General features: G+C 40.3%; 1 protein-coding gene across 2 annotated transcripts in view; it reads right to left on the bottom strand.

The window, feature by feature from the left end:
* F8 (coagulation factor VIII) overlaps positions 1–25688 on the bottom strand; it is a 222926-nt gene that overhangs the window by 83059 nt on the left and 114179 nt on the right. For both annotated transcript variants that reach the window (XM_054471985.1, XM_054471986.1), the window contains exon 14: positions 19008–22113. In XM_054471985.1, the coding sequence (XP_054327960.1) occupies positions 19008–22113 (3106 nt within the window). The remainder of the gene's footprint in view (positions 1–19007; positions 22114–25688) is intronic.

Consider the following 25688-nt stretch of genomic DNA (forward strand, 5'->3'; position numbering starts at 1 on the left):
TGACTAGGAGAAATTCTTCTGCCTTGGGATGCTGTTGATCTATGGCCTTTCCCCCAGCCCCGTGCTCTCTGAAACATGTGCTGTATCAACTCAGGGTTAAATGGATTAAGGGCGGTGCAAGATGTGCTTTGTTAAACACATGCTTGAAGGCAGCATGCTCTTTAAGAGTCATCACTACTCCCTAATCTCAAGTACCCAGGGACACAAACACTGCAGAAGGCCACAGGGACCTCTGCCTAGGAAAACCAGAGACCTTTGTTCATGTGTTTATCTGCTGACCTTCTCTCCACTATTATCCTATGACCCTCCCATATCCCCCTCTCCGAGAAACACCCAAGAATGATCAATAAATACTTCATAAAGTAAAAAAAAAAAAAAATCTGTAGCCCTACCCCCAGCCCTGTGCTCGCAGAGACATGTGCTGTGTTGACTCAAGGTTTAATGGATTTAGGGCTGTGCAGGATGTGCTTTGTTAAAAAAGTGCTTGAAGGCGGTATGCTTGTCCATGGAGTACTATGCAGCCATAAAAAAGGATGAGTTCATGTCCTTTGTAGGGACATGGATGAATCTGGAAACCATCATTCTCAGCAAACTATCGCAAGGACAAAAAACCAAACACCGCATGTTCTTAGTCATAGGTGGGAATTGAACAATGAGAACACATGGACACAGGAGGGGGAACATCACACACTGGGCCTGTCATGGGGTGGGGGGAGGGATAGCATTGGGAGATATACCTAATGTAAATGACGAGTTAGTGGGTGCAGCACACCAACACGGTGCATGTATACATGTGTAACAAACCTGCACATTGTGCACATTTCCCTAGAACTTAAAGTATAATAATAATAAAAAAAAGTCATCACCATTCTCTAATCTCAAGTACCCAGGGACACAATACACTGTGGAAGGCCGCAGGGACCTCTGCCTAGGAAAGCCAGGTATTGTCCAAGGTTTCTCCCTATGTGATAGCCTGAGATATGGCCTCATGGGAAGGGAAAGACCTGACCGTCCCCCAGCCCGACACCCATAAAGGGTCTGTGCTGAGGAGGATTAGTGAAAGAGGAAGGCCTCTTTGCAGTTGAGATAAGAGGAAGGCATCTGTCTCCTGCTCGTCCCTGGGCAATGGAGTGTCTCGGTGTAAAACCCGATTGTATGTTCTATTTACTGAGATAGGAGAAAACCACCTTAAGGCTGGAGGTGAGACAGGCTAGTGGCAATACTGCTGTTTAATGCACCAAGATGTTTGTATACGTGCACATCAGGGCACAGCACCTTTCCTTAAACTTATTTATGACACAGAGACCTTTGTTCACATGTTTTCCTGCTGACCCTCTCCCCACTATTACCCTATTGTTCTGCCACATCCCCCTCTCCGAGATGGTAGAGATAATGATCAATAAATACTGAGGGAACTCAGAGACCAGTGCCGGCGTGGGTCCTCCGTATGCTGAGTGCCGGTCCCCTGGGCCCACTTTTCTTTCTCTGTACTTTGTCTCTGTGTCTTATTTCTTTTCTCAGTCTCTCATCCCACCTGACGTGAAACACCCACAGGTGTGGAGGGGCAGGCCACCCCTTCATTTTACACCTATTAATCAACCTCTCTTCATTCCATCCCACCCCCCCAATACCATTCCCAAACTCCGTTAAGCACCATTCTACTCTCTATCTCCGTGAGATCCACTTTTTAAGCTCTCACATGTAAGTGAAAACATGTGATATTTGTCTTTCTATGCCTGGCTTATTTCACTTAACACAATGACATCCAGGCTCATCCATGTTGCCACAAATGACGGGATTTCATTCTTTTTAATGGCTGAGTAATATTCTATTGTGTATACATACCACACAGTCTTTATCCATTCATCTGCTGATGTATACTTAGGTTGATTTTCTACCCTAGCTATTGTGAATGGTGCTGTAATAAACGTTGGTGTGCAGCTATCTCTTTGATACACTGATTTCCTGTCTTTGGATATATATCCAGCAGTGGGATTGCTGGATCACATGGTAGTTCTGTTGTTAGTTTCTTGAGGAACATACATACTCTTTTCCATAGTATCTGTACTAATTCACACTCCCATCAATAGTGTACAAGCATTCCCCTTTTGCCACATCCTCACCAGCATTCATTATTTTTTGTCTTTTTGATAAAAGTCATTTAACTGGAGTGAAATATCCATTGTGCTTTTGGTTTGCATTTCTCAGGTAATTAGTGATGTTGAGCAGTTTTTCATATACCTGTTGGCCATTTGTATGTTTTCTTTTGAGAAATGTCTATTCAGATCTTTGTTCATTTTTAATAGGATTCTTTGCTTTTTTGCCATTGACTTGTTTGAGTTCCTTATATATTCTGGTTATTAATACCCTCTCAGTTGTATAGTTTGCAAATATTTCATCCCATCCTATAGGTTGTCCCTTCACTTTGTTAATTGACTCCTTTGTTGTGGGGAAGCTTTATAGCTTGATATAATCCCATTTGTCTACTTTTGCTTTAGTTGCCTGTGCTTTTGATATTTCCCAGGCCATAAAATATTTCCCAGAGCAATGTCCTGGAGCATTTCCCCAATGTTTTCTTCCAGTAGCTTCATAGTTTCAGGTTGTATATTTAAGTCTCTAATCCATTTTGATTTAGTTTTTGTATATAGTGAGAGATAGGGGTTTAGTTTCATTCTTCTGCATGTGGATATCCAGTTTTCCCAACATCATTTATTGAAGAGACTATTCTTTCACCAATGCATATTCTTGGCACTTTGTCAAAAATGAGTTGGCTCTAAATATGTGGATTCATTTCTGGGTTCTCTGTTGTATTCCACTGGCATATGTTTCTGTCTTTATGCCAGTACCATGCTGTTTTGGTTACTACAGCTTTGTAATATAGTTTGAAATAAAGTAGCATCATGCCTCCAGCTTTGTTCTCTTTGCTCAGGACTGCTTTGGCTATTTAGGGTCTGTATTAGTCTGTTCTCCTGCTGGTATAAAGAACTGCCTGAGACTGCATAATTTATAAAGGAAAGAGGTTTAATTGACTCACAGTTCCACATGGCTGGAGAGGCCTTGGGAAACTTACAATCACGGTGGAAGGTGAAGGGGAAGCAAGGCACCTTTTTCACAAGGCGGCAGGAGGGAGTGGTGCCAGAAGGGGAAATGCCAGATGCTTATAAAACCATCAGATCTCATGAAAACTTACCCACTGTCATGAGAACAGCATGGGGGAACCTGCCCCCATGATCCAATCACTTCCTACTGGGTCCCTCCCATGACACATGGGGAACATTTTGCCTTACATGAAATGTAAGGCAAAAATTGCCCACAATTCCATAATTTTAGATTCTCCTATATCCTTAATAGAAACAATCAATTAATTGAAAAAATGAATAGATATTTTCAGAAAAAAATAAAACCACTTTGATCTTTGGTTCACACAATGCACCAAAATAACTTTTAGTCTACAGGAAGTATTAAAAAGTTAAATGTAAAAAATCAAATTGTAAGAGAAAATTGAAGAAAGTATAGCTTTTTTTTTTTTTTTTAAATCTCTGGATAGGCAGGAATTTTTACAAACAGTATACTACAATTCAAGATGAGATTTGGGTGGGGACACAGAGCCAAACCATATGTTTCCACCCATGGCCCCTCAAATAACTCATGTCCTCACATTTAAAAACAGAATCATGACTTTCCAACAGTCTCCCAAAGTGTTAGCTCATTCCAGCCTTAACCCAAAAGTCCAAGTCCAAAGTCTTATCTGAGACAAGGAAAGTCCCTTCCGTTTATGAGCCTGTAAAATCAAAAGCAAGTTAGTTCCTTCCTAGATACAATAGGGGTACAGGCATTGGGTAAATACACTCATTCCAAATGGGAGGAATTGGCCAAAACAAAGGGGCTACAGGCCCCATGCAAGTCTGAAATCCAATAGGGCAATCATTAAATCTGAAAGTTCCAAAATGTTCTCCTTTGACTCTGTGTCTCACATTTAGGTCACCCTGATACAAAAGGCAGGCTCCCACAGCCTTGGGCAGCTCCGCCCCTGTAGCTTTGCAGGGTACAGCCCTGCTCCTGGCTGCTTTCATGGGCTGGCATTGAGTGCCTGTGGCTTTTCCAGGCCCACGGTGCAAGCTGTCAGTGGATCTACCATTCTGGGGTCTGGAGGACAGTGGCCCTCTTCTCACAGCTCCACTAGGCAGTGCCCCAGTGGTGACTGTGTGGGGGCTCCAACCCCACATTTCTTTTCCTCACTGCCCTAACAGAGGTTCTCCACGAGGGCTCTGCCTCTGCAGCACACCTCTGCCTGGACATCCAGGCATTTCCATACATCCTCTGAAATCTAGGTGGATGTTCCCAAACCTCAATTTTTGTCTTCTGTGCACCCACAGAACAAAGGCTGGGGGCTTGCACCCTCTGAAGCTATAGCCCAAGCTGTACTTTGGCCTCTTTTAGCTGGAGTGGCTGGGACACAGGGCACCAAGTCCCAGGCTGAACACTGCAGGGGGGCCCTGGACCCAGGCCACGAAAGCATTTTTCCCTCCTAGGCCTCCAGGCCTGCGATGGGAGGGGCTGCTGCAAAGGTGTCTAACATGCCCTGGACACATTTTCCCCATTATCTTGGTGATTAACATTGGCTCCTTGTTACTTATATAAATTTCTGTAGCTGGATTGAATTTCTCCCCAGAAAATGGGTTTGTCTTTTCTACTACATCATCAGGCTGCAAATTTTTCAAACTTTTATGCTCCGTCACTCTGGAATGCTTTGTTGCTTAGAAATTTCTTCTGCCAGATACCCCAAATCATCTCTCTAAAGTTCAAAGTTCCACAGATCTCTAGGGCAGGGGCAAAATGCTGCCAATCTCTTTGCTAAAGCATAGCAAGAGCCACCTTTATTCCTATTCGTAATAAGTTCCTCATCTCCATCTGATACCACCTCAGTCTGAACTTCATTGTCCATATTACTATCAGCATTTTGGTGAAAGCTATTCAATAATTCTCTAGGAAGTTCCAAACTTTCCCAGATTTTCCTGTCTTCTTCTGAGCCCTCCAGGTCTCTAGGAAGTTCCAAACATTGCCACATTTTCCTGTCTTCTTCTGAGCCCTCAAAGTGTTCCATCCTCTGCCTGTTACACAGTTCCAAAGTTGCTTCCACATTTTCAGGTATCCTTATAGCAGCGCCCCCCCAACCTCAGTACCAATTTACTGTATTAGTCTGTTCTCATGCTGCTATAAAGAACTGCTGGAGACTGGGTAATCTATAAAGGAAAGAGGTTTAGTTGACTCACAGTTCCGCATTGCTGGGGAGGTCTCAGGAAACTTGCAATCATAGTGGAAGGCATAGGGGAAACAAGGCATCTTCTTCACAAGGTGGCAGTGGGAATGAGTGCCAGCAGGGGAAATGCCAAACACTTAGAAAACCATCAGATTTCATGAGAACTCACTCACTATCACAAGAACAGCATGGGGGAAACTGCCCCCATGACCCAATCACTTCCCACTGGGTCCCTCCCACGACATGTGGGGATTATGGGAACTACAATTCAAGATGAGATTTGGGTGGGGACACAGCCAAACCATATCTGGGTCTTTTGTGGTCTGTACAAATTTTAAGACTGCTTTTTCTATTTATGTGAAAAATGTTATTGGTATTTTGATAGGTAATACATTAAATCTAGTAGTATTGATATTTTACCAATATGAATTCTTCCATTCTATGAACATGGGATAGATACCTTTTCATTTTTTGTGCCTTCTTCAATTCCTTTCATCAGTGTTTTACAGTTGTCAGTATAGAGATCTTTCACCTCTTTGGTTAAATTTGTTCCTAGATACTTATTTTTACTATAGCTATTGAAAATGAAAATGCTTTTATGATTTCTCTCTCAGATTGTTAGCTCTTGGTATATAGAAATGCTACTGATTTTTGTATGTTGGTTTTCTATCTTGCAACTCTACTGAATTTGTTGATCAGTTCTAACAGTTTTTTGGTGGTGTGTTTAGGTTTTTCTAAATATAACATTATATCATCTACAAACAAGGGGAATTTGATTTCTTTTTTTCTAATTTGAAGGCCCTTTGCTTAATTGCTCCATCTTGGACTTCCAGGACTACATTTAATAGAATTGATGAAAGTGGGCATGCTTGTCTTGTTCCAGATCTTGGAGGAAAGGCTTTCAATTTTTTCCCATTTGGTAAAATGTTAGCTGTGGGCTTGTCATATATAACATTTACTGTTTTGAGGTATGCTCTTTTAAACCAAATTTGTTGAGAGTTTTTATCATGAAGGGATGTTGAATTTTATTCAATGCTTTCTTGACATTTATTGAAATAAATATATGGTTTTTGTCTTTCCTTCTGTTAATGTGGTATATCACATTTATTGATTTCCATATGTTGAACTATCTTTGTGTTCCTAGGATGAATCCCCCTTGAGCATGACAAATACTCATTTTAATGTGTTGTTGAATTTAGTTTGCTAGTACTTTGTTGAGGATTTTTGCATCTATATTCATCAGCGAAGTTGGCCTGTAGTTTTCTTTTTGCTGTTGTTGTGTCCTTGTCTGGTTTGGGTATTGGGATAATGCTGGTCTTGTAGAATGAGTTTGGAAACATTCTTTTCTCTTCAATTTTTTGCAATATTAAATTGTTTCAGTACAATTGGCATAAGTTTTTCTTCAGCAGTGAAGTCATCAGGTCCTGGACTTTTATTTAATGCCAGACTTTTTATTACCGCTTCAATCTCATTACTTGTTATTGGTCTGCTCAAGTTTTCTATTTCCTCATAGTTCAATCTTGGTAAGTTGTATGTGTCCAGAACTTTATCTATTTCTTCTAGTTTTTCCAATTTGTTGGCATATAGTTGATCATAATAGTTTCTAGTGAAACTTTGTATTTTTGTGTTATCAGTTTTAATGACTCTTTTCATCTCTGATTTCAATTATTTAGGTCTTCTCTCATTTTTTTTCCCTTAGTCTAACTAAAGATTTTAAATTTTATCTATCTTTCAAAAAGCCATTTTAAAAATTTCATTGGTCTGAGAATACATGGACACAGGAAGGGGAACATCACACTCTGGGGACTGTTGTGGGGTGGGGGGAGGGGGGAGGGATAGCATTGGGAGATATACCTAATGCTAGATGACGAGTTAGTGGGTGCAGCGCACCAGCATGGCACATGTATACATATGTAACTAACTTGCACATTGTGCACATGTACCCTAAAACTTAAAGTATAATAAAAAAAATTTCATTGGTCTTTCATATTGTTTTCTTTTTCTCAATATTATTTATTTCCATGATTATTATTATTTTCCTTCTACTAATTTTGGGTTTGGTTTGCTCTTGTTTTTCTATGTCCTTGAGTTACATCATCACCAGGTTTATTTGATGTTATTCTTCTTTTTTGATGTAGGCATTTATAGCTATAAACTTCTCTCTTAGTACTGCTTTTGTTGTATCCCATTCATTTTGGTATGTTGTTTCCATTTGCATTTGTTTCAGTAAATTTCCTTCTTAATTTCTTCATTGACTTATTGGTTGTTCAGGAGCGTGTTGTTTAATTTCCATGTATTTGTATAGTTTCAAAAGTTCCTCTTGTTATTGATTTCTAGTTTTATTCTACTGTAGTCAGAAAAGATACTTAATATAATTTTATTTTTTTAATGTTGATACTTGTTTTCTGGCCTAACATATAGTCTATCTTGGAGAATGTTCCATGTGCTGATAAGAAGAATGTATATTCTGCAGTAGTTGGATAAAATGTTCTGTAAAACATTAGGTAGGTTCATTTGGTCCAGAGTATGTTCCCGGATGAACTGGAGCTCCTTTATATGTTATTTGCTTCTTTTTTCTTGCTCTTTTTAGGATCCTCTCTTTGTCTTTGACCTTTGAGAGTTTAATTGTTATATGCCTTGGGGTAGTCTTATTTGGGTTGAATCTGTTTGGTGATCTTCAGCCTTCCTATACCTGGATACCTACATCTTTCTGTAGGTTTGGAAATATTTTCTGTTATTACTTCTTTGAGCTTTTTATTCATTGCTCTTTCTCTCTTGAAGGCCCATGACTCTTAGATTTGTTCTATTGAGGCAGTCCTCTAGATCTTGCAAGTGTTCTTCATTCCTTTTAATTATTTTTTGTCCTTTGACTGTGTATTTTCAAATAGCCTGTCTTTGAGCTCATTGATTGTTTGTTTTGCTTGATCAGTTCTGCTGTTTAGACTTTCCAGTGCATTTTTTTTTTTTCCATTCAGTTGTATTTCTCAGCTCCAGCATTTCTGGTTTTTCAAATTATTATTTTGATTTCTCTGTTAAATTTATCTCATAAATTTCTCAGTTGCTTTTTTGTGTTCTCTGGGTTTCCTCAGAACTTTTATTTTGAATTATTGATCTGAGAGCTACAATTTGCCATCTCATTAGGGTTAGTCACTGGCTCCATGCTGTCTCCATTTGGAGAGGTCATAGCTCCCTATTTGCTCTTGTTTTTTATGCACATATATCTATGTCTTTGTATGAATGCTAAATTATTTATTCCAGTCTTTGTGTCTGGCTTAGTTTGGTTTTTCAGGAGTATGCCTGTCTAAAGGTTATGTATGAATTAGAGCTCCCTTACTCTGAGATTACTGCCTCTTTTTTGGCACTAGATGGTGCTGTAAGCCCAGATTTGCTGCAGCTCTTGCAAAGGCTTGGATTACTGCCCATTCCCGATTTGGGGGAGGTCCCAAACTGGATATCCTGGTTGGGTGAGACATCTGGTTAGGATTTTGTGTCCAGAGGAACCATGGGCTAAACAGTCTCTCTCATTTGGTGTCTTCTTTGGCTTAGATGAAGAGCAGCCAATGTGTTTTGCATGCTGGGGTTGCCAGCCCCACCTCCCTCCTTTGTCTCTAGCTGCCCTCAGGATTTTTTTTACCCTAGAGGCAATCAGGCTGCTTCCCACGGATTGAGGCAGGAATGATTTTTCTGCAAAGGAACCCAAGATGGTGGGAAAGCTGGCTGTTCACCTAGATGTCACTTTTTCTGATGTACATACTGTCAGTCTGGGGGAACTTTTCTGCATGGTGCCTGGCAGCTTGGGAAGGGGATGCTGCAGTTAAAGAGGCCCATTTTTGTTATCTTCTGCTTGCAGTTTTTCTCTTCTATGTGGCCACTCAGATCCTCACAGCCTCTGTTTTGAGTTATGGTATATTCCTGGTGATAAGCTAGACACTGAATAGTTGTTTTTGTTTTTTCTGGAGGAGAGTGAAGCCAGATTGCTTCTATCCACCATTTTGGTGATATCACTGTAATCATGTTTTTTTTTTTTTTTTTTTAATAAAGCCCCTGTGTGCTGGGGCATCAATGATGGTCACAGGATACTTTTTGGCCTCAGGTTTCTTTAGGAGATATCAATGGTGATATTCCATTCATGTTCAGTTTATAGTTATCCAAGATCCAAGCATACTCAAATGAGCCCTTTCCTATCTCAGCAGCTTCTTTCTCAAATTTTTCAATGGTTCCTTTGTTGATCACGTCACATTTATAGATCAGATGGCCAGCAGTGTTGAACTTTCCTGAGTCTACATGTCCAGTGTTGACGATAGTGACATGAACCTTTTCCTTTCCCAATTTTGGCTTAGATTTAGCAGTGATTTTCATGATACTTGTGTTATGACAGCAAACCAACTGTGAATAAAGCAATTCTATATATCTTAACACTCATAAAACATTTGACTATGTTTTATAATACTTATTTATATTTATCCACATATTTAACTTTGTTTGCTCTTTATCCCATCTTGTCTCTCATGCCTTCCATTCTGTATCACTTTTTTATTGTCTCAAGTATAACATTAGAATGTTTTAGTGGACTTTTGCTAGTGGTGAAGTTTCTCTGTTTATGCTTGTCTGAAAATGTATTTCTTTCACCTTCATTCTTCAATCAAATATTTTTTAGATTTTCATTTTTATTATTAGGTTAGAGCAAGTGAAGTAGCAGCAAAAGTGTCCATCATACAATCTGGCTTTCCCTGGTCCTCAGGGCAAGGAGGAAACTTGGGCAGCAGACAATCACTCAATCCTGGCAGACTCTCAGAATCTCACTTGGGCCCTAAAGTGCATCTGCTTGGTGGCATTGTTCTTCATTTCTGTCTTCAGCATCCATTTTGACTTCATCCTTTGGATATAATGCATGTCTCACTTTCATGTAAGAGCTGCTCCTGTGTTGCCAGTCTATCCCAGGGCTCTCTATTACTGAAGCACTCAGCCCATGGCCTTACAATATTTAGCAACTGCCACAGCTCTTGACAAGCCAAATCACTGTTTGTAGTGTCTCATCAAGGAGTGATGACCCACTCTGGCATCAGAAGGCAGAATCAGTTCCATGCTTTCATCATCATATTCTAAGTCCTTTCCTAAGGGCAACTCCTCAGCCTCATTAGGGTCCTCCCCTTCCTTGTGATCTGGGTAGCTACTCCTAAAATCATACAAGTCTGCAAATTCCAAAGCAGCATCACCATCTGTAAAAAGCTTACACTGGCTTTTGTCATACATGCCTGTACAGCTTCTGTTGAGTAGAAGGACTTCCCTTTCTCATTGCAACACAAGCAAATCTTCTCAACACAAACTTTCTCTCCCAAGTAATTAATCAGTCCCTTAAGATCTGAAAGATATTCTATATCAGTAATAAAGAAGCAGTGGACTTTGGTCATACTTGTGTCATTTTGTTAATTGCTTTCTTTCTTTTTTTTTTAAGATCCTTTGATCCTTTCTTCTTCTGTTGCATTCTTCCTTTATAGTTTGATGGCTTTGGACCTTTTTAAAATGTTTTGTGTATCTACTATAGGCTTTTGCTCTGTGGTTACTATGAGGCTTACACAAAATTAGCAGGCTATTTTAAACTGATAACAACTTAATTTTTATTGCATCCACAAACTCTACACTTTTATTCCCTTTCTCCTACATATTATTATTATTTTTGAGACAGGGTCTTGCTCTGTTGCCCAGGCTGGAGTGTAGTGGTGTGATCATTGCTTACTGTAGCCTTGACTCCTCCAGGTTCAAGCAGTCCTCCCACCTCCACCTGCTGAGTAGTGGGACTACGGGCATGCACCACCATGCTTTGTTAATTTTTAAATTTTTTATAGAGATGAGATCTCACTATCTTGCCCAAGTTAGTCTCAAACACCTGGGCTCAAGTGATCCTCCCACCTCGGCCCCCACAAAGTGTTGAGATTACAGCCATGAGCCACTGTGCCCAGCCTATTTTATGTTTTTGATGTGACAATTTACATCTTTTAATAATTTGCATTCTTTAACACATTATTATAGCTTTAGTTTTTAAAATAGCTTTCTTTGTCTTTTATCTTTTATACTAAAGATACAATTAATTTACCCACTGCCATTACACTATTAGAGTGTTTTGGATTTGACAATGTACTTATTTTTATTAGTGGGTTTTATCCTTTCATATGTCTTCATATCACTAATAAGCATCCTCTTTCTTCAGCTTGAAGAACTCCTTCTAGCATTTCTTATAAAGCAGATCTAGCTTTTGTCTTTCTGAGAAAATCTTTATCACCCCTTCATTTCTGAAAGATAAGATTACTGGATATAGTATTTTTCATTGCTAGTTTTTATTTCCTTTCAGGATTTTAAATCTACGTTTTCACTCCCTTCTGGCCTACAACATTTCTTTTGAGAAATCCACTAATAATCTTATACAAAGGATATGAACAGACATTTCTCAAAAGAAGACATTTATGCAGCCGACAGATACATAAAAATATGCTTATCATCACTGGCCATCAGAGAAATGCAAATCAAAACCACAATGAGATACCATCTCACACCAGTTAGAATGGCGATCATTAAAAAGTCAGGAAACAACAGGTGCTGGAGAGGATGTGGAGAAATAGGAACACTTTTACACTGTTGGTGGGACTATAAACTAGTTCAACCATTGTGGAAGACAGTGTGGCAATTCCTCAAGGATCTAGAATTAGAAATACCATTTGACCCAGCCATTCCATTACTGGGTATATACCCAAAGGATTATAAATCATGCTGCTATAAAGACACATGCACACGTATGTTTATTGCGGCACTATTCACAATAGGAAAGACTTGGAACCAAGCCAAATGTCCATCAATGATAGACTTGATTAAGAAAATGTGGCACATATACACCGTGGAATACTATGCAGCCATAAAAAAGGATGAGTTCATGTCCTTTGTAGGGACATGGATGAAGCTGGAAACCATCATTCTCAGCAAACTATCACAAGGACAAAAAACCAAACACTGTATGTTCTCACTCATAGGTGGGAATTGAACAATGAGAACACTTGGACACAGGTAGGGGAACATCACACACCAGGGCCTGTCATGGGGTGGGGGGAAGAGGGAGGGATAGCATTAGGAGATATACCTAATGTAAATGATGAGTTAATGGGTGCAGCACACCAACATGGCACGTGTATACATATGTAACAAACCTGCAGGTTGTGCACATGTACCCTAGAACTTAAAATATAATTTAAAAAAACAAAAACAAAACAAAACAAACAAAAAGAAATTTTCTTTACATCCTCTCTCCTCATTCTTCCCATACTCAATTAACAGCCAGTCTTATATGCTTATCTTTAATTAGATCCAACATCCTTCCATTTCTTTCCATTTCTGTCACCACCACACTGGTCTAAATAACTGTCTTCTTTTATCTGTATGACTGCAATAGCATCTTAACTGGTATCTCTGCCTCCACTCTTGCCCATGGATGCTGTGTGACATGATTCCATATAATCAGTCTTTCCTAGAGTCCTAGAGTTTGGATATAAATGGGAGACCTGCTTTTGTCTCCCTACATTTATCATTTACTAATTCATTCAACATACATTTATTTGAACATCTGCCATGTGCCAGGAACTGTTCAAAGTTCTGGGGACACAATATTGAACAATACCTCCAAAGTTTGTGTTCTTAATGAGCTTAACTTATAGTCAGAGAAGATAGACAATAAAGAAATAAATATATAATACTTCAGGCACTGTTAAGTGCATTGAAAAAAAATGATGGGAGCAATATTTACATACAGTGTTCAGGGAAAGCCTCACTGATAAAATGAAATTTGAGCAGCGTCCTGAAGGAAGTAAGAGAACTTGCATTAGAGTATCAGGGGACATAATTTTAAGTACAGAGAACAGAAACTGTAATGTTCTGGAGATAGGAGCACATCTACTCCATTTGAGAAGAACAAGGAGGTCAGTGTGGCTGAGGCAGGATTAACAGGAGACAATGGTAACAGATGAGGGCAGAGAGGTTGCAGAGGGTCAAATTTCGTAGGGTCTTGAAGGCCATGGTGAAGGATTTAGAATTTACTGAGTGAGATGAAAATCCACTGGAGGATTTGAAGCAGAGAACAGTGATCAGAATTGCAATTTGAAAAATTACTTTAGATGCAATGTTGGGAAAAGACTATATGAGGGTAAGGTTGGAAACAGGAAGGCTTTGTATCAACTCTCATCTGAATTATTGCAATGGCTTCTTGCAATAATTCAGATGAGAGTTGATGATAGTTTAGATGTGGTTGGTAGTCACTGAGGTGTAGAGAAGAGGCTGGGGTGTGTGTGTGTGTGTGATTTATAGACTTGATTTTATTATTACAGAAGCAGTACATATGCAGTGTAGATAATTTGAAAATATAGGCAAATAACATTCAAAAAATAAAAACATCACTTTTATAGCATCTGAAGTGACATTGTATCCTCTCTTGGCTTGTAACCTGCTTTCCCTGGTCAATTATCTTCATCGTTCCATTTCAGTACATTTTCATCTTATTCAATACTAAGGCCATAATCAACCCTGATTATTTTTTGAAATTATAGCCAACAGGATCTGATATGGTTTGGCTGTGTCCCCACCCAAATCTCATCTTGAATTCCCATGTGTTGTGGGAGGGACCTGGTGGGAGGTAATTGAATCATGGGGGCAGGTCTTTCCTATGCTGTTCTTGGGATAGTGAATAAGTCTCATGAGAACTGATGGTTTTAAAAAGAAGAGTTTTTGGCTGGGCATGGTGGCTCACACCTGTAATCCCAGCACTTTGGGAGGCCAAGGTGGGTGGATCATAAGGTCAGGAGTTAGACAGCAGTCTGGCCAATATGGTGAAACCTCATCTCTACTAAAGATACTGTGGACTTTTGAGTTAATGCTGAAATGAGTTATGACTTTGGGGGACTGTTGGGAAGGCATGATTGGTTTTGAAATGTGAGGACATGAGATTTGGGAGGGGACAGGGGGAATGATATGGTTTGGCTGTGTCCCTACCCAAATCTCATCTCATGTGGTGGCACATGCCTGTAGTACCAGCTACTTGGAAGGCTGAGGCAGGAGAATCACTTGAATCCGGGAGGTGGAGGTTGCAGTGAGCCAAGATCATGCCACTGACTCCAGCCTGCATGACAGAGCAAGATTCCGTCTAAAAAGAAAAAAAGAAAAAAAAGAGTTTTCCTGCACAAGCCTTCTTTCTTTGCCTGCTGCCATCCATGTAAGACATGACTTGCTCCTCCTTGCCTTCTGCCATGATTTTGAGGCCTCCCCAGCCATGTGGAACAGTAAGTCCATAAAACCTCTTTCCTTTGTAAATTTCCCAGTCTCAGGTATATCTTTATCAGCAGTGTGAGAACAGACTAATACAGTAAGTTGGTACCAGTAGAGTGGGGTGCTGCTGAAAAGATACCCAAAAATATGGCAGTGACTTTGGAACTGGGTAACAGGCAGAGGTTGGAACAGTTTGGAGGGCCCAGAAGATGACAGGAAAATGTGGAAAGTTTGGAACTCCCTAGAGACTTGTTGAATGGCTTTGACCAAAAGACTGATAATGATATGGACAATGAAATCCAGGCTGAGGTGGTCTCAGATAGAGACGAGGAACTTGTTGGGAACTGGAGCAAAGGTAAATCTTGTTATGTTTTAGCAAAGATGCTGGTGGCATTTTGCCCCTGTCCTAGAGATTTGTGGAACTTTGAATTTGAAAGAGATGATTTAGGGTATCTACCATTCCAGGGTCTGGAGGACGGTGGCCCTCTTCTCACAGCTCCACTAGGTGGTACGCTAGTAGGGACTCTGTGTGGGTGCTCTGAGCCCACATTTCCCTTCTGCACTGCCCTAGCAGAGGTTCTCCATGAGGGCCCACCCCCGCAGCAAAATTCTGCCTAGACATCCAGGTGTTTTCATACATCTTCTGAAATCTAGGCGGAAGTTCCCAAACCCCAATTCTTTACTTCTGTGCACTCGCAGGCTCAACATCATGTGGAAGCTGCCAAGGCTTGGGACTTGCACCCTATGAAGCCACAGCCTGAGCTCTACATTGACCCCTTTCAGCCATGGCTGTAGTGGCTGGGACACAAGGCACCAAGTCCCTAGGCTGCACACAGCATGGGGATCCTGGGCCTGGCCCATGAAACAACTTTTTCCTCTTAGGCCTTTGGGCTGGTGATGGGAGGTGCTGGTGTGAAGACCTCTGACATGCCCTGGAGACATTTTCCCCATTGTCTTGGGGATTAACATTCGGCTCCTCATTACTTACGCAAATTTCTGCAGCCGGCTTGAATTTCTCCTCAGAAAATGGGATTTGCTTTTCTATAACATTATGAGGCTGCAAATTTTCCAAACTTTTATGCTCTGCTTCCCTTATGAAACTGAATGCCCTTAATAGCACCCAAGTTGCCTCTTGAATGCTTTGCTGTTTAGAAATTAATGGAAGTGCCTGGATGCCCAGGCAGAAGTTTGCTGCGGGGGTGGGCCCTCATGTAGAAACTCTGCTAGGGCAGTGCAGAAGGGAAATGTGGGCTCAGGGCACCCACACAGAGTCCCTACTGGGGTACCACCTAGTGGAGCTGTGAGAAGAGGGCTACCGTCCTCCAGACCCCGGAATGGTAGATCCACCAAAAACTTGCACCAGCATCTGGAAAAGCTACAGAAAATGCCAGCCCATGAAGGCAGACACAAGGGAGGCTGTACCCTGCAAAGCCACAGGGGTGGAGCTGCCCAAGACCATGGGCACCCACCTCTTGCATCAGCATGACCCAGATGCAAGACATCGAGTCAAAGGAGATCACTTTAGAGATTTAAGATTTGACTGCCCCGTAGAATTTCAGACTTGCATGGGGCCTGTAGGCCCTTTGTTTTGGCCAATTTCTCCCATTTGGAATGGCTGTATTTACCCAATGCCTATACCCCATTGTATCTAGGAAGTAACTAACTTGCTTTTGACTTTACATGCTCATAGGTGGAAGGGACTTGCCTTGTCTTAGATGAGACATTGGAATGTGGACTTTTGAGTTAATGCTGAAATGAGTTATGACTTTGGGGGACTGTTGGGAAGGCATGATTGGTTTTGAAATGTGAGGACATGAGATTGGGAGGGGACAGGGTGGAATAATATGGTTTGGCTGTGTCCCTACCCAAATCTCATCTTGAATTCCCATGTTCTGTGGGAGGGACCTGATAGGAGGTAATTGAATCATGGCAGTAGGTCCTTCCCTTGCTGTTCTCATGATAGTGAATAAGTCTCACAAGATCTGATGGTTTTAAAAAGAGGAGAGGAGTTTCCCTGCACAAGCTCTCTCTCTCTGCCTGCGCCATCCATGTAAGATATAACTTGCTCTTCCCTGCTTTCTGCCATGATTGTGAGGCCTCCCCAGCCATGTGGAACTGTGAGTCCATTAAACTTCTTTCTTTTGTAAATTGCCCAGTCTCAGGTATGTCTTTATTAGCAGTGTGAAAATGGACTAATACAGGATCCTTTACAGATTAGATGTTAATGTAAGATAAAAAGAGTTGGAAAACTTCAAGGTATGTGGACTGAATAACTGAAATAGGGAATGGTTTTACTTATTTTTTTGAGATCAAGTCTGACTCTGTTGCCCAGGCTGGAGTGCAGTGAGGCCATTTCAGCTCACTGCAACCTCTGTCTCCCCAGTTCAAGTGATTCTTGTGCCTCAGCCTACTGAGTAGCTGGGACTGCAGGTGTGCACCACCACGCCTGGCTAATTTTTGTATTTTTAATAGAGATGAGGTTTTGCCATGTTGCCCAGGCTGATCTTGAACTCCAGGGCTCAACCAATCCAGCTGCCTCAGCTTCCCCAAGTGCTGGGATTACAGGAGTGAGCCACCATGCCCGGCCAGGAATGGTTTTTGATTGCCATGGAGAAGGCTGAGCAATCAGCAGGCTTTGGGAAGGGGCAGGAATTAAGAGTCTAATTGTGTGCATGTTAAGGTAGGGAGTTGATATGTAAATTTTGACTTCAGGAGAGAGATCTGAGAATATCTCCAGATATTCAACTGGAGTTATCTGTAGATAGATAGTACTTAAAATCGTGAGGCTAAACAATGTCGTCACAGAGTGAGTATAAATAGAATAAAGGAGAAGTTGGAGAACTAATCCCTGGAGTACTCTAACCTTTAAAGATTAGGGGGATGAAGAAGGACTCGCAAAGTTGACAAAGATTGGCAGTAAGTTTAGTAGAAAAGTGAAGAAAAGTGGTGTTAGAGAAACCAAGTGAGAACCTGTATCAACGATGGAGTAATCACCTCTCAAATACTACTGAGAATTCAAATATGATGAGGACTAGGAATCAGTAATGTAAAGATCAATAATGACCTTGAAAATGTAGTTCTTATAAAATAATAGAGATAAAAGCTTCTTTGGAGTGGGTTAAAGAGGAGAGAATGGCAGGAAAAGATGCAAAGGCTGCAAGCAGGGACAATTATTTTAAGACGGTTTCTGTAAAGATAGGGGAGGAAATAATAGCATGATTGATGTTGATGAGATTAATCTAGTGGAGAGATAAATTGATGATATAAGGGAGAAAAGGAGAAATTGCTGGAGCAACATTTTTTATGAAGGGAGAAGAGATGGGAACCAAGTACAAAACTGGAGAGGTTGGCCTTAGGAGCACAGACATTCTATTTATTGTAATAAGTGTGCAGGCAGAGTATATGGGTACAAATGCCAGTAAATGTGATGTTGGGTGTCTGTGGAGGTTCATTGCACAGCATCAGCTAAGAGTGAAAATGGGCATTGGAGAATGGAAAAAAGGCGCTCGAGATTTAAGGAAAACACAGAAAATCTAAGATAGAGGTCCAGGAGAATGAGAAAGTCAGTGGACTAGGGAAATAGTCTATGGTTGCAATGCAGCAATAAGGGCTTACTTGAGCTAGAAAGCAAGGTGGGAAAGTGACAAGTCATACTCGTCCCTTCTTGTTCCTCAAACATGGTAAACTTTTTCCATTCTCAGGGCCTTTGCATTTTCTCTTCCCTCTGTCTGGAAACGTCTTCTCTCAGAGCTCCATCAGTTGGCCTGTTATCATCATTTAGGTCTCAACTCCTCAAAGATGATTTCTATGACCACCACAGCTAATGTAACACTCTACCATATTATTCTATTCTATCTTCTGAATAACACAATTGAGATTGCCTTATTTAGTTTTGTACTAACTTGTCTCTTGCTCTTTCCAATAGAATATAAGCTCCTGCTGTGCTGCACTCCAATGTGTACAAAAGTGTCTGGCTTGTAGTAGGTGTTCCATAAATATTTGTGACTGACTGACTCTCCTTATATTTATATTCCACATTTCTCTGTACTACTTGGCTGCTCAACCTCCCTCCACTCAACTAAAAATAAAATCATCCTACTTTGCCCTCTGGATCCCCAGTATCATGAAAACCAATCCTCCCCAAGTCCTTAACCTCTTTAACACGAACTTGCTTCTTCCTTCTGCCTTGCTTAAAGTTCTCTGATGAGACTAAGATTTCCCCTGCAGCTCAAAAAGTTGATAGGTGAGGTTGACTTTCTTCCTGCTCCCCATTGCTCCTTCTTGACCCTGATTCCTCTACCCTCTTGTAAACCTCTCTTCTATATCACCAGAGTAAGAGTTTCAAGACACCTTGATTTTTCATCCTCTAACTCTCATTGTTGGTGTCATCATCTGGTAAAGTCAAATGTCACAAGAGCAGAGCAAAGGAATAACCAATGAATCATACCTGTTTCTTAGAATATGTGGGGAGCTACTCATCCCATAATCCCAGAGCCTCTCCACTGCAGCAATAAAATAGTGTCGTGTTTTCTTTTGAAAGCTGCGGGGGCTCTGATTTTCATCCTCATAAATGTCAAAATCTTCCTTCTTCATTTCGACTGAGATGGTATCATCATAGTCAATTTCCTCTTGATCTGACTGAAGAGTAGTAAGAGTTATTTCCCTTTGATGGCGTTTCAAGACTGGTGGGTTTTGAGAGCACAGCCTTTCAGTCCCACCTTGCTTTGCCCAGGTGACTTCTATTTCGGGCTTATTTTGTCCCTCATTTATTGCTGCTATTGCATGACTGCTTTCACAAGCATTCAGGGACAAAATAGTATCCTTTTTCTTAAAAGCTGTTTTTTCTGGTGACTTCTCTTGGGATTTCCACTCTTCTTTTGGTATCTGAGTACCATAGTGGTTATCCCAAGCAAGAGGACCCAATAGCTTGGAGGGAGTCTTTGCAGAGCTTTCTGTTGCTACTCTCAGAAAGGGAATTTTTCCAGGTCTGTTTGCTTCATTCCACTTAATTGCTCCCTCTGTTTCCTGAAGAAGTCTCCCTTCCACGAGATCCAGATGGCCAGGAGACCCATTGCTAGTTTCCGTAGGGAAAAGGTCCTTCTGATAAATGTGAACTTTTGGAAGCAATTCAACTTTGCCAGATGTTTTGGGCAAGCCTGGTTTCGAGAGAACAGTGTTCTCAACTTTCTTGTATGTGACTGAATTTGTGGCACTTGTCCCCAGGGAGCCAACCTCTCTTTGATCACCAGTCATCTCCAAGGTTAGAATGGCTAAAGAAAGGTTATTTTTTTTGGCTCCTGGTAAGAAATGACTGCTTTCTTGGACCCCAGAATCTCTCTTTCTATAAGATGGTGCTGGAAGATGAGAAGCGTTGTCTTGGAATAGGACCCTGGTCAGATCTATAGGTCTAATAGATGGAAATGATGATGATACCTTTGCAATGGGTAATGGAGATCTATTTGCTTGAGTGATGCTATGACTCCTCGTAAGGCAATCTGATAAGGGAGACTGAGTAATGGCCCCTTTCTCCTTCTCATTGTAGTCTATCTGTGTGAGGGTGCTCGGGGTCAAATGTTTCATGTTTTCGGACCACTGGGTTGAGGTGTCATCCACAATTATCCTTTTTTCAAGTTCTGTTTCTTCTAGTGGGAGTCTGAATTGTTTCAAAGCTCTCTTACCACGTTGTGTGACAAAATTCTGCTGGCTTGTATTAGGAGATATACTTGTGGTGCGTGCATATTTCTCTACAATTTGCTTGGTTTGATTTCCCAAGCCTTCCAAGTTTTCTTCCTCCCCTTTTTTTGAGAAATGAGCCGTGTGTTTCTTTGTTCTATTTGTTGAATCATTTAATGACCTAAAATCTTGAAGTACTGGAGCATATGCCCCCTCATATGAACCTTCTACATTTTGCCTAGTGCTCAGTAAGAAAAGGTTCTTCATGAAATTCTTAGTGCCAGTCACTGTATGTATCTGAGGCAAAACTACACTCTCTTGGATTAATGTTTCCTTCCTTTCTATTTCTTCCTGAATTTTTTTTTCTTGATTGTGTGTATTATTTTCATGTAAATTATCCAAGTTAGTAAGAAATAGGTTTCTGCTGCTTGGAAAAACCATCTCTTTGAGTCCTACGTCCTTTGTAAACTCACCCTTTCCTACTACCACTTTGTTTTTCTCAGACAAGAAATTCTGACCTTCCACAGATTTTTCTGGTCCTAAAGATACTAATTGCTTTGGACTGGGGCCTTGCCCAGAGTTCAGGGAGTTCTTTCCATGAGTCCTTTGTATCCAACTTGCTGATTCTGGCAAGAATAGCATCTTAAAGAATGACATATCTGGATTTTCTGCATCTGGTGGAATGGGGCCCTCTTTTTTCTGTTGGACCATTTCCATGTTTTTTGATGAAGTAGTTTTATTTGACATATGATTTAGCCTCAAGGCTGTAGCATTTTTGTCAATAAGCATTCTGTTATGAATCAAAGGTGTCACTTTTTGAAACTCAGTATCGCTTTCTAATATATTTTGCCAGACTGATGGACTATTCTCAATTAATAATGATGGGCCATCAATGTGAGTCTTTCTATTAGTTGCTGAATTATTGGAAGTTTTGTTTGTCTTTAACAAAGAGATGCTAACTTTGAATAAGGCATTATCTTTAGTCAACAAAGCAGGTCCATGAGCTCTTTTCCCTTTAAATAACCTACCACTCTCTGTTAACGATACATTTTTTCCCCATGAACTTTCTTGGCTATTCATTAAACCTGATTCTAACAACTTTGAATCATTATTTTCTTCACTCAAGCTCAGAGGTCCACCAGACTCAATAAGGGGAGATGACTTTTTGCCAAATAGAGTGGTATCTAATTGACTATCATAATGAACTGGCATACTTGGGGGTCCTAAGGAACTTGTATTATCAGTACCTGCTGCCAAATTGTCTGATGGAATTGTTGAAATCAGATTATTTGATGTACTAGAAACTTTGAAATCAAGTTTCTTCAACTCTGTTGCTGCAGTTGTCCCCAGTTTCTCATTTAATCTTAATTGGAGGCCTGGCTCAGGGGTAAATACCATGTCCCCACTGTGATGGAGCTGTGGCCTGAGGTGTGTCATTTCAGACAGGCTGTTATTACTGCCTATTGCTCCAGGTGATGGATCATCAGAAAAAGTCTCATATTTGGCTTCTTGGAGATCAGATAAGGATAGCCCATGTGGAGTAGGACTCTGTCGCAAGAGCGTCAACAAATCACTAGAGGAGACATTTTGTACTTTAGGCATAGGTGTTCTGTGTGCAAACCAAGGGTCAGTCTTCTCTATGTCATTTTCTGGAACTGTGGTGGCATTAAATTGGTTTTGCCTAGTGCTAGGGTGTCTTGAATTCTGGGAGAAGCTTCTTGGTTCAATGGCATTGTTTTTACTCAGCAAGTATGTTGAAATATCTTCATAACTGTCCTCATAATAATCATCAGTGTTCTTGTCACAACTAGAAACCTTCAGTAAGGCGGTCATGCCTCTGTTCCGAAAGTCTGAGTTGTGGCACCCCAGAATCCATAGGCCTGGAGATGAGGAAGAATAAGACTCTGGTTACTCATAACACAGATTCTAAAACGTTCTGTTAGAGGTTCTCTCCCATTCCCAGATAAATGAAAAAATACTAGTCAGTATCATTATATCACAGGTCATTGGGTTAAATCCCTGGAACATGTAATATAAAAGTGGTTTTTGCATTGCTGCTGTTGTGATATGCCTGTTTGTGACCATAAGAAAGGACTGTGATAAAAATGAATAGATACTCGGATTAAAATAGGGAAATGTAATTAATATACACAATAGTGGAGGGTCTTAATAGTGACACAGAACTCTCTGAATATGACAGTGATTTAATTCAGGAAAGTATTTATATTGGCTAGATGTTATTGCTATATCACATAGTGGCACAGGTTCCTCTTAAATCCATCAGATTGCCTGGATTCAAATCCAAGTTCTACCATTTACCAGCTGTGTGACTTTGAGAAAGTCACTTAAGCTTTCTGAACAATAGGTTTCTAATTTGCAAATGAGGCTAATAGTATCTACCCCATCATATAATACACTGAAATCACATAACACAATACCTAGCATCCACTGTCACCCACTTGCAGAATAGGTAAGCACAAGGAAGGAGCATTTAGGTCTAGGATCCAGCTAATATAAAATTCTACCATGGTACTAGCAATATTAATTTCTACCATGAACAAGATTAGCTGAGTGAAGGAATGCAATAAGTTATAATAGGCTAATTACATGGTGGTAAAGTAGATGCATAAACATAAGAGACAAGATACACCTTTACCAAGCTACCCATTGGGTACCTCAATAGCCTTGTCATTTCACACAGTCTTTGCAGGGAAGATCTTAACTGCATCCACCTTCTCCTCAAGGGAAGCTGCTCCCAAAAGCCCTGTGAATGCTTACATTCTATGTGCACCCAAATTATCAATCAAGTGGCAAAGGAGAATAAAAACATATTCTAACATATAAAGACTCAGAAAATCTACCTCAAATGTCACCATTATCAGGAAGTGATTATGGAATGTTTGCCACCAAAATAAAGGAGTATCTCAAACAAGAGTAAGACCTGGTATCCAAGAACCAGGTACCTATCCTGAGGGAGGGTAAATAAAAGTCCCAAGTTGATAACTGAGCCTCAGGCCTAGAGAGAACCAGCTCAGACTGGAGCAGGGGGATGCATGCCTCTAGGAGGTCAATCTGTAAGCAAAAAGGAATACATTATATGATGGAACTCTTGAAAAAAAGAGGATAATTCAAAGGAAGACATTATAAGAAAAACAGGGAAACAATTAGAGATTCTCGTCAAACTAATTACGAAAATGGACTTTTATTTACTCTCCCCTCTGAGAGGGGCCTGGTATTAGGAATGGTGATCAAGCTGGAGTTTAGTTTTAACGGCTTGGGTTAAAATTTTGTAATGAAAATATCTTTTTATATTGTATGTATGACTAATGGTAAATTTAAAACATTATAATTAATTCATAAATTTCAATCCAAGAGCTTAGAGTTGGTTGTTTGATGAAAAAGTCAATAAAATAAATAACCAAATAAAAATTAAGAAATTTCACATATACAAAATTTGAAGTAAGAAAAGGACATAATTACAGACACAAAGAAAATGAAAATAATTATAATTCCCTTGGAGACACATCAGCTGTCAATCTCCTCCTCCAACTTCTGACACAGGTATAAGCTACCTGGCCAAGTTGGGGTCTAGTCAGCACTGCAAATATATAGATCAGTCTCCTGCCTCTGTGATCAAACCAGGGCTTTCACTGAACTAATTAATTCTGTAAGCTATTATCTGATCTTGGAACTAGTTACTAGCTGTTGAGTTGAGAAGGGAATTCGACATCCATTAAGTAGACAGAGAGTTAGGCTAAGAGCAAGCCACTTATCCTCTCAGCTAGCAAACCTTGATCAGAACATATTTGTACCTTGTTTAAGGATGAGAAAACATGCAATCTATAAATATACTACAGAACAGGGAGAAGGAAACAGAAGTCAGGAAACTTAGAGGCAATACCTACTTCTGAAAGTAATCCACTGCAGATTCTAGAGGAAAAGTAAGAACAAATATCTTGCCATACTAAAACACAAGAAGACACAGCTTCCATAATTTAAAACCACAAAGACATAGCTTCTAAAATTTAAGACTGGAAAGGGCATACACAAGGTGAAATGATAATTCAGCTGGATGAAATAGAAAAGAATAATTATAAGAAAACTTAACACATAACAAGAGATGATCAGTTTGTGTGTGTATGGGTTCCAATAAAGCCTTACAAAAACAGACAGGAGACCAGACTACCCAAGGGCCATAGTTTGCCCACTCCTGATGTAGATGGTCACCCACTGTGCCTTTCACGGGGTTTCAAAAGATGACCAGTTTTTAAGGTGGTGAAGAAAGGTCTGGCCTTTCTTCTTGCTCCTTTCAGAAATTGCTGCAAATAATTAAAGACAGAGTACAATTAAGCTGGAAGACATCTGAAGCCATGAAACCACAAAATAGAAGTATAGTTAATATAAAACAGGTATCAAAAGATAAAAAGAGTGGATGCTCATGGCTGGCAGATTTCAGAAAAGTCCAAGAAGACATACTTCCTCATATCTTATACCTCCACATCGTCCCCATTTTTTATATCAAAGTCTAATTATTCCTCCTACTTCAGCCTCCCAAAGTGCTGGGATTACAGGCATGAACCACTGTGCCTGGCATTGTTTCTTTCTTCTATCAAGGTGCAAGTATTACACTTTGATATGAAAAACAGTCATTCATTCATTATAACAACGGGATCAGGGTATACAAGCTAGCATCGGTGGTTTTACTGGACTCCTTTCAACACAAGTCTCAAGAGGTAGGAAAGATGGGACCAGAAGAAATAATCAAATTGACAAGTCATTTTTGCACTGTAAGTCTGTTTTGTATGGTGGGGAGAGGAGGAAAGAAATTCTGAAATGTAAACAACTCTGCAGCTTTGATTTTGATGGGCTGGAGAGAAGTAAAGGCTGAAAACTCACACATACAATCAATACCTTTCATAAGATAATTCCTGCTAATCTAAAACTCACTCCTAATGCCTCATCAATATTAATATATCTACATAAACTTTCTGCGAAAAGTTTATTTAGAACAAACTCACCTTAATGATAAATAATAAGCAAAAAGGATCAAGATACTACAAGATAAAAGGAAGAAAGGAATAACAAGGCCAGGTGCAGTGGCTCATACTGGTAATCCCAGCCCTTTGGGAAGCTGAGGTTGGAGGATTGCTTGAGCTTGGGAGTTCAAGACCAGCCTGGGCAACAAAGCAAGACCGTCTCTACAAAAAATAAAAAAGTTAGCTTGGCATGATGGTGCATGCCTGTAGTCCCACTACTTGGGAGGCTGAGGTGGGAGGATTGCTTGAGCCCAGGAGGTTGAGGCTGCAGTGAGCCATGATCGCACCACTTACTCCACCCTGGGCAACAGAGTGAGACCCTGTCTCACAAAAAGAGAAAGGAACAAAAAAAAAAAATAAAAGAAGAGCAGTAATCAAAAAAATGTTGCCATGGAGAAGATAAAACTTGTAACCAAACA

Source organism: Pongo pygmaeus, chromosome X (assembly GCF_028885625.2).
Source record: "Pongo pygmaeus isolate AG05252 chromosome X, NHGRI_mPonPyg2-v2.0_pri, whole genome shotgun sequence".
Taxonomy (NCBI): domain Eukaryota; kingdom Metazoa; phylum Chordata; class Mammalia; order Primates; family Hominidae; genus Pongo; species Pongo pygmaeus.